The sequence below is a fragment of the Apaloderma vittatum genome, unplaced genomic scaffold, assembly GCF_000703405.1.
Source record: "Apaloderma vittatum isolate BGI_N311 unplaced genomic scaffold, ASM70340v1 scaffold21147, whole genome shotgun sequence".
Classification (NCBI taxonomy): domain Eukaryota; kingdom Metazoa; phylum Chordata; class Aves; order Trogoniformes; family Trogonidae; genus Apaloderma; species Apaloderma vittatum.
In genome coordinates, this window is record NW_009728113.1 from 38,468 (window position 1) to 48,885 (window position 10,418).

Here is a 10,418-nt window from a genome sequence, read left to right on the forward strand (position 1 = left end):
GTGGACACATAGTACTGCCTCTAGGATCTTTTGTTTTTATTAAAGCCTCTCTGCTCAGACATCGCTAGTTCCACTTTATTTTTTTTTATTTTTTTTTAAGATACAGAAACAACAACCATTTGCCATTCCCGCTCCCCCTCTGATCTCTGCTGGCACATCTGCCAATCGCCATCATAGACGACTTAATCACCTTTTGTCCCCTACCCAATAGGGCCCCTGTTGAGGAGCGTACATGGCGATGCCAGTACAGATTCTGGGGGGTGAAGGATGATGCCAGGGTAGATTTGGGAGCAGATTCTCTGCCCATCATCCCTAGGGCTGGGGGGAGAAGGGGGATCACTGGGCGAAACATGCCACGGGGCACAAATTCATTTAGAGACCCCACCAAAGAGGTGCACAGCTCAGGAGTTCCACGCCAGTGACTTCCCACATCTTTAGGATTGTTGTTAGCACCATCACCGATGTAATCATGAATAATGGTTATTCTTCCCCAGCCATACAGTATCCACTTAAATACTTCTACATCTTTTCACAGATAAAAATCTCTCAATAACGGGAAAAGAATCACAGTGTATCTCGAGCCACAGGCATTTCACAGATACTGACCTTTGATTTTGATTTGGAGGCTCTAACTAATAAAGCTTGGCTCGACACCAAATCTGAAGAAGAAAATCAAGCACTCTCTTGTCAAATTATAATTAATTTGCATTACAAAAAAAGAGCAGGAGTAAGCCAAGTGTTCTTTAAAAATGGCCTCTAGAATTCAAAACACACAGTAAAATGTCCTATATTGTGAAAAAGGCTGATCTTTTCCTGTCTTTTTGAGTTGATTACGCATATTTCCACTCATTTAAAATAGAAATTGAGTCTTAAGAAACAATAAGCTCTTCATTTTACGTGAATATTAAAGATTCAAAATTACAGCAGTAAGGGATAAATACGATCCTGAAATATATCTGAAGTGAATCTTACTGCTTTGCTACTACTTGCCCCCCAAAACCGCTGTTTCACCTTTACAAACATACATAATATAGGAGTAATTTACATTCATATTTCCATACATATGTTGAGAATGTGTTTTGTATACACTTTCTACATCTTTGCAGCTACATTCAGGATCTTTGGATACGTTATTAAAATTGACTGTACCTTTCTATATGTTTATTGAGAGTAAAGGAGCAACACCAAGTTTTGATTACATTGTACGTTTCTTCCTGATAAGACACAAGAAGTCTCTAGCACAGGCACACAAACAAATTGAAATAAAACCGAACAAGAGTCAGGAAGGCACATTTCAGCGACTGCCATTGGATCTCACAGAATTTAATTAGCTGTTGAGCAAAGCTGGGTTTCTAAGATTACACATACACCACACAAAAACCACCCCCACCATATGAAACTGTTCAGTATTGCCTCACTGTTTTTAAGTTTGATTTTTAGTTTTGGTGGTTTGTTTTGGTTTTTTTTTTTTTAAAAAAAAAAGGTCAGGTTATTCTCCTTTTTTAGAAGGCATGACTATCTTTTGTCATGCCTTTAAATATGCCCTTCGGAGACTCCTGACCCATGATTATTGCTCTTAGACATTACATCAGTTGCAAATAATACGTAATGAAGCCATAAATATTTCAGGTAGTCAACAAACCATCTTCCTTAAAAATCACAATGACTTCTATCTGAAATGTGAGTCTTCAACCTGGTCTCTGCATTATTACTTCCACGTACGAGCTAATGATGCAGATTCTCTCTTATCTCCCAATAAGATGCAATACACAAAGAAAAAAGGCTTCAATACATTTTATCCTGCTTCTTTCCCTTCAGATTATGGATATCATCAAAGCAGAAGGATGGAAACACAAAAATTCTGCCTTCTCCATCTGCCAAAACATACCAAGAAGCACACATAACAGAATAATACAGTCTCCGATTGCCCGTTTGCTATAGGTACTTTGTGACATTCCAACATCTATTTCCATGACTACATAATATACCTCATATTGTTCAGGGTTTTAGTAAAACCAGGAGTCAGATCTAAGAACATTTCAAATTATATATTTCCAGGTAACATTATCCAAAAGTAGAGTTTCCCTGTAAAACTCCCTTTGGAGTCAATTCAAATGGTGCCCTCTGTGATGGAAGACAATTCAATGAAAGTCTTTATTTGATTTCAAAATACCAGTTTAGCACCGACTTTACCACCAACCTATATTTCTTGCAATAATGCATCTACAAAGGCCAGCATGAGTTTTGCCATCTTTTCTCATTGTGCTTTAAAATACATTTGGAAAGGAGCAAAAGAAACAGATTAAGAACAACCAGTTGTCTAATACTGAGAAGAACAGATTTTCTGCTCTGGAAAAAATTTCCAAGAGCAGCTCATCCATTTGTAAAAAAAAAAGACTTTCCAAGGAGACTGCCAGGAACAGCTTTTAATTGCTCACCCCGGCTTTTGATAATTGATTTCATAAATTCCTCTCAATTCTTCCTGCTTCCCGCACCTTGGAAGTCTGAATTGTTTAATGCCATCAAAATTATGTCGTTGGTTAAAAGCATCAACTGTTTTGCATCCAGAAGGCTATCCCAGCATGACATGCATGGCTTCTCTACCGTTGGTTGGAGAGGTTATGTCTGCATCCCCAGATGGGACTTGCCAGCTTTTTGAGCGACACAAGTTATTCTGGAGAAGGACACAAAATGGTAGGAAGTCATGGGACACAGAATGGCTACTTTCTCCCAGTCCTAATCAACCCTGTTTTTCTGTTACTTTGTGGTGTATTCATGGTTGCACCATCATAAAACCTCTCATAGGCTTGATGAATGTGATTAAAGAACACCAAGATCAGCCAACCAACTGAGATGGGATGCAATGGCATTCATGGTCTTCTGGCATTAGCTACAGTAAAAAGGTGTCTTGAAAGACAAATAAAAGACCTTTTAGCATTACAGTTTATTCAAAAATAATCCTTACAGATGAACTGTCAACAGTAGAAGAGGGTAAAGTAGATATGTTCAAGTATATGGATAAGCTGTAGCTCTCTTTGCCCCTAAGCTAATCAGAAAATAACTACAGTTCATTTGCTGGCACTTCCAGAAATGCTTGGGATGGTCTTGAGATGGACCTTTCTGGAGTGTCTACCTTTAGTATTTCTAAGGGTGGAATAATTGATTTCCAGTTAAATTTGACTAACTAAAACCTTTACAACTGCTAATTGTTGCACTCTACATACGCTTCCTCCAAGACTTGCCAAGATATTTTTTGAGATACAAATTAGGAAGACTTAATTGAAAAACACGGTTTAAATTTCTACTTTACCTACAAACCATAAGTTTCAACAAGCCATTAATGTGACTGTAACACACCAGTTGTTGCTTAACCAGGATGCTACATGATCTTTGAGCCAGCAATGTGCCCTCGTGGCCAAGAAGGCCAATGGCATCCTGGGGTGTGTGAGAAGGGGAGTAGCTGGTAGGTCATGAGAGGTCCTCCTGCCCCTCTGCTCTGCCCTGGTAAGGCCACATCTGGAATCTTGTGTCCAGTTCTGGGCCCCTCAGCTCAAGACAGACAGGGAACTGCTGGAGAGAGTCCAGTGCAGAGCCACAAGGATGCTGAAGGGAGTGGAACATCTCCCTGGTGAGGAAAGGCTGAAGGAGCTGGGGCTCTTTAGCTTGGAGAAGAGGAGGCTGAGGGGTGACCTCATAAATGTTTATAAATATGTCAAGGGGGAGTGTCAGGAGGATGGAGCCAGGCTCTTCTCAGCAGCGTCCAGTGACAGGACAAGGGGCAATGGGTACAAGCTGGAACACAGGAGGTTCCATAAAAATATCAGAAAAAACTTTTTCCCTGTGAGGGTGACAGAGCCCTGGCCCAGGCTGCCCAGGGAGGTTGTGGAGTTTCCTTCTCTGGAGACATTCAAACCCACCTGGACGCGTTCCTGTGTGACCTACTTTGGGTGATCCTGCTCTGGCAGGGGGGCTGGACTAGATGATCTTTTGAGGTCCCTGCCAAACCCTGACATTCTGCGATTCTGTAGTTCTGTGATCTTCAGCAGTGTGTTGATTAATCACATAAGGATAGTTTTTACTTACTACTTGTTATTTTTTCATTATACTTGGACATTCACAACCAAGAACACTGTCTAGAGCTTTCACAGCACATCCAGAAATCCATAGGTAATTACACAGCTACTTAAGAGAGTCAGTAACTCTTCAGCTTATTCAAATAGTCTATCAGTAGCGAACGGAGGAGAGAGACACTTCACCTTACCACTGATATATTTTCCTAAAAATCGACATTTCTGCACTCTATTGGTAATTCTTCACATTGGTCTTCACAGAGCTGTACATGACTACCTGCTGTTGAATGTGGCTAATAACAGGAAAGGAGTGACTAGTGAGAAGGATGTTTATCACTGTCAAAACCAATAAGATGATTTACATAAGAATATCTATAATTTAAAGGTAGTAACAAGTCCAATGTGTGTCTTCTGCACTGCAATAATTTAATGATAGTTGCCATTGCAACTTGTAAAACTTGAATCACCATAAGTATTTTGGTCAAAAGCACGTGTAACACACTGTATTTTTATATGTACTAAAAGAGTCATGTTACATAGGTGATGGACTTCTTAACAATTGAAACCCCGAATTCTCTATAGAAAGGATAGATGCCCAACTGCCAGGCATGATCGAGTTATAAATACTAGAGGAATAACAGATTTAATTTGCTTTACTTGAAGTCATGCCTTTTTCTGCCCTTTTCTGTTTCTAAATGTTTCCTTTATACAAAATGCCATGGTTCAATGCACTTGAAAATTAAAGACTACCATGTAAGATCAAGGTTTGAGTCTGTCCATTCATGAAAGGAAATTAAAATCACCTCTAAAAGTCCCGCTTTTTATTATACTCATAGAAACCACTCAGAAAATACCAGAAGGAAGAAGTATACACAGTGTTTAATGTACAGTTTTGTCTTTTTGTATTTTGGTGGTTAATTTATTAAAAGATGTATATATGCATAGTTAGACAGATTCTGATCTTATTCACTCTGTCCCAATCCCATTTGTACTGGACTGCAAATTCAGGGTAGTTAAACATAGTAAGAATGCAATGATTCTGAGGCTACTTAAATGATACATGACATTAATTTGAGCCCAATATTAAAAATGTGTATTAAAATTGTGTAGACTAAATTAATCGAAAAATGTTTTCTTTTTTTCAACTGGAACAATTTGGACAGTCACTGCCCATGAATTACTCTCATCATGACTCCAAGAAACGGCTTCCCAGCTAAACTTTCAGAAACTTTATTCATGCTGCTCTTCTGTAATCTCCTTCACGTTGATTTAATCACTTTCCCTTAAACACATATAAACTTAGTTTGCGCTTCTTAAAATGATTTAAAATAGCACATTTAATAAAGCTAATTTAAATCCGTTAATTTATAGTGTTTTGCCAGAGGCTTTGAAACTTCAGAAAATGTGTAAACTCAACAGTTTGGCTGTGATAACAGCTCAGACAGTGGAAATTAAGTTCTTTGCGTTACAATCATGTTCAGAGTGGATTTCTAGTTTTATCGCAAAAAAAAAAAAAAAGAGTACATTTCAAAAATATGGAAGAAAACCAATTTTCCCAAAGATATTTCAGGGCTAGGACATATATTCACCAGAGTTTGTCTTTTCAGATCCACATGCCACAGCTCTTCAATTTGGTCACTGCCAAAACTTCACACCCTCAAACGTGTGTTGAGGTCTCTCTTTTTTAAGACTCCCTAGCTTCGTTTTTTGCGAACAAATTTTGGACAAATAAGAGCAGAGCCTCTCCCGCAACAGACTTTTGACACAGTTGCACAATATTGAGCTTAGGGCCATTAATCCTGGGTTTCTAACTAGCCAATCTTCCAGCTGATGCTATATAGGTTTGATACTGTCTGCTCTGATTTCTACCTCTGGAAAGCAAACGATAATAGATTATATGCCAGTGTGGGAATAGTGAGATTGGTTAGGAGCCAAGCTGTATCCCAGCTGATAGCAGGAAGAAGCAGTGAAAAAAAGCATTCAGCTCTTCACAGAGATGTATCAAGGGGGTTCCATCTCTACTGGAGGAATTCTTCACTCTACACACCGCATCTAGATGGGAACTAAGTGATCATTATTGTCATCTGATTTAGAGCAGAATGTCAGCTTTCCTTGAAGATATACTTGAAATTTTTAGGGTTAGTGTTGCAGATCTCTCTCCAAATTGTTACATGGGAGAAGGTATTAAGACCTCCCCCATACAGACGTGTAGGGTTGCAGTCTTTTAAGGAATACAAGCTCATCGCTTCAAAGCTTTTTTCAGTATCTCTAAAGTTCAAGTCATCTTTTTATTTTTTTTCCCTGGCTAATTGCATCAAAATATTCAGAAATGCAATCTGGAATATATTCTTGGAATTTTTATTTTTTTTTTCAGTCTCTTCTGGTTCAACGCTCTTTCCTTTGGTTCTGTCATTGCTTTTCCTCCTGCTTTTGTGTACTGAGAAACAGAATTAAGGTGTACTGCAACCAGTGGACACTTGCATAAACAGCCTGCTTTAAAAAAATCAGCATGATCTTGGGAGGGGAAGAACACATTCAGCTTTCCTGCCCAAATGCTAAAACATATGAGAGGTTCATACACTGTCAAAGCATCACATTTTTGCTTTGAGACCACTGAAATGCACGGGCTGTGAACAGCAATAAAAATGTAACTAATCTCAACTGGGAGCATAAAACCACATTCATTCTCAGGTTCTGAAACCACACTCCACGTCTTATATATTTGGAATTTATTTAAGGATTTATTTTTTTATTTTTTTGCAAATACATTTGTAATGAATCTCCGTTACACATTTTTATGAACGAGAGTTTAAGTTTTCCAGGACTTCTGTAAAATAACTTTTACTGCATCAAATCACTGCATTCCTTGATCTCCCCCAGCATGCATTCACACTCAAAACCACCATAACAGCTCTAAGATTTCACAGCTCGGCAACAGACACTTCAAAAAGATGATTTTTTTAAATAAAAAAAATTAATACAGCTGTGAAAAAGAAAGCAAACACAACAGTTTTGCCCTGCCTTCTGCATTTCACAACCAATGTTGACTTAAAATGGGCATGATCTTCTGCAATACTTGCATTTCCATGTGAAAGTTCTTCACAGAGAATTCAAGCAGGATTGCGAGCTGCCAGCTCTGATCGTGTTCACCAGCACACAGGCTTTAGACTCTATTTCATAATAGGAAAAGATGGCCAGTATTTTCCTGACAGAAGTACCATATATTTGTCAGTCAGTCAAAATTACAGAGAGAGCTCACTGCCGAGGCAACTCCCCTAGATAATGAGGACTGCAAATTATCAGGCAAGGATTTTTTTTTTTTTTGGTACACGCAACAAAAACCAGCGAAATTTGCAGAAGTTATTAACTCATTGAGTTTTAAACCCCTTCTTTGCATGCCTGCTGACATGGTCAGAGGAACCTATACATTGCTCTTATTCCAAAAGCAGAGTAATCTTTCTGCTGTTAGAGTGATGGTTTTGTGTGCAATAGAGTATGCTACAAAAAAAACAAAAAAACAAATCAAAACCACAAAAAAACCCACAACCAACCTTTAGGAAAAAGCATGTGCTGAACACACACAAAATATGCATGACGGAAAAAGACCAAATGTAACTGAAGCTTATACGAAACCAGACATTCTTATTTGCAGAGCTCCGGCTGCATTTCTATGAGAAAGAACGCACAGAATTTCAAATCATGCTCTATTTAGACAATGTCAGAAGAAAAACACATTTGCCCCCCCTCCCACCACCCTCGCCCTCTCCCCCCACCTCAAGACTCCAAAAGGCAAATCTCATCATCAAGAGAGAAAAAAAACGACAATCCGAAGACACCGGTTTATATATTCCTTTCCAAACCAAGAACCCGAGTCTCTGCCTCTCCCGGCTACCAGTTTAGAAATTCAGACTTTAAAGAGAAGCCAAAGCAACGACCCGAGAATCCTAATTCTCAAGCTTCCTACTTAAGCATCGCTCTCGATGATTTGCTGGGGGTGCACGCGTGTGTGTGTGTGTGCGTGCCCGGTTGAGAAATGGCGAGAGCGAGCGGCTGGCAAGTCTTTTTCCATTTCATCCGAGAGCGTGCATTACTTTCCTCTGCTGCTGCCGCTGCCGCTCGCCGAGGTTGGGTTTTTTTTCTCTCTGCCCACCCCTTTTCCATCTGCCCATGCCTGAGATGCCCAGTTGCCGGCGCACAATCCTGAGCAGCTTACGACACTCAGTGAGCACTAGGTGCCTCTGCACGCTCTCGCAACACACTGCTCGGCTGAAGGGAAGGGATTCTTGCTGTCTCTCTCTCCTCTAAGCATCACCTAACAAGCACAGCGAACAAAGAATGGGAAATAAAGCTACCCTTAGCCGGTCAGTGAATGAATGGTAACCTCTCTCCGGAGTAAAAGGTTGTGCCGGTCAATGGTCGTTGCAAATGATGGACATTAAACAGATTGACAAATCCTGTGGAGTCGTTAGTAAAGAGTTTGGAGTTTTTTGCACGCCACAGTGTTAACTGCAGAGGAAAGGACAGAGGGAGAAGGAGAAGATCAAGCTCATGTACATAGTTCTGAAACTTGCAGGTCCTAGGAGTCAGCTGCAAGGCGAGCTGGACAAGCCTTTTCGCTCTTTGAGCAGAAGCGAAGTGAGACATTGTGAGCTTGCCAGCCTTGCACAAAATTGAAAGGGACTGAATTTGTAGCACAGAGGGGTCTTTTTTAGCTCTGCATATAATTAGTCCAAACACAAAGGAAGCAACTGAATGGAGGTTGTCACTCTCTGGAAAAGGGTGGGTAAGACACTTTTTAATTAAATTCTTTCATGAAGAAAGATTTTTTTTTTCTCTTTGCTGCAGCATTTAACATGAACAAATTCACTATCATTTTACCTTTGAATGTCTGTGAACTTTAATGCTGCACAGCTCCTGCATGCTGTAAAGTGAAATATTTGCCTCTGTGTTTGTTCTGTTTGCTGTTTTGCTCTGGTTTTCCGGCTTTGGTTTTTCGGGTTTGTGTTTTTTTGGGGTTTTTTTTTTGGGGGGGGGGGTTGGTTGTGGTTTTTTTCCCCCTCTTAAATAAAATATGATGTAGAATTTGAAACGATTCAATGGACATTCTCAAGCCGATTTGGAAATATTCTTGCTAATGGATTTCCTTCTTATCGGTCTCTGTTTAAACTGGCTGCTGAGGAAGCCCCCGGGGTTGATATTGTGTACGCTGGGTATCTTTTCTAAAATGCTTCCAGCCGTGAATAGTGGGTGTCCACAGCTATGTCGGTGTGAGGGCAGGCTTTTGTACTGTGAATCACTGAATCTTACAGAGATGCCTCGCAACCTGTCGGGCATGATGGGCTTGTCTCTGCGGTACAACAGCCTTTCAGAGCTGCATGATGGACAGTTCACAGGGTTAATGCAGCTCACGTGGCTCTATCTGGATCACAATCACATTTGCTCAGTGGAGGGGAATGCCTTTCAAAAATTGCGGCGAGTTAAAGAGCTCACTCTGAGTTCCAACAAAATAACCCAACTGGCCAACACCACTTTCCGACCCATGCCAAACTTGCGCAGTGTGGATTTATCATACAACAACCTACAGTCTTTGGAGCCTGACCTGTTCCACGGGCTGAGAAAACTGACAACTTTGCACATGCGGTCGAACGCCATCAAGTTCGTGCCCGTGAGAATTTTTCAGGACTGTCGCAGCCTGAAGTTTCTAGACATAGGATACAATCAGTTAAAGAGCCTGGCTCGAAACTCTTTTGCAGGCTTGTTCAAACTCACCGAGCTGCACCTCGAGCACAATGACTTGGTGAAGGTGAATTTAGCCCATTTCCCCAGGCTCATCTCCCTGCACTCTCTCTGCTTGCGAAGGAATAAAGTTACCATCGTCGTAAACACTTTGGACTGGATATGGCAGCTCGAAAAAATGGATCTCTCCGGCAACGAAATCGAATACATCGAACCTCATGTCTTCGAGAGCGTACCTCACCTCAAATCCCTGCAGCTGGACTCCAACCGGCTGACCTACATCGACTCCCGAGTCCTCGACTCCTGGAAGTCCCTCACGAGCATCAGCCTCTCGGCCAACGCTTGGGATTGCGGCCGCAACGTTTGCGCCCTGGCCTCCTGGCTGAGTAACTTCAAGGGTCGCTACGACAGCAACCTGCTCTGCGCCACCCCTGAGTACGCGCAGGGCGAGGATGTTTTGGACGCGGTGTACGCTTTCCACTTGTGCGAAGACACAGCGGACCCGACGAGCGTTAACACCCTCTCCCCGGTAACCAACAACAGCGACCAAACGCTCAGCTATGGCTCCGCCACCGCCACCACCTACGACGTGCAGGACGGCGACGGTGACCC

At 41.2% G+C, this 10,418-nt stretch overlaps 1 protein-coding gene across 1 annotated transcript in view; it reads left to right on the forward strand.

Annotated features, from left to right (window-relative positions):
* The first annotated feature begins 8,254 nt into the window (after positions 1 to 8,254).
* The window catches only part of LRRTM1 (leucine rich repeat transmembrane neuronal 1), a 2,539-nt gene continuing 375 nt past the window's right edge, over positions 8,255 to 10,418 (forward strand). The window contains exon 1 of the mRNA XM_009873972.1: positions 8,255 to 10,417. Coding sequence (XP_009872274.1) covers positions 9,205 to 10,417 — 1,213 coding nt within the window. The 5' untranslated portion in view covers positions 8,255 to 9,204. The remainder of the gene's footprint in view (position 10,418) is intronic.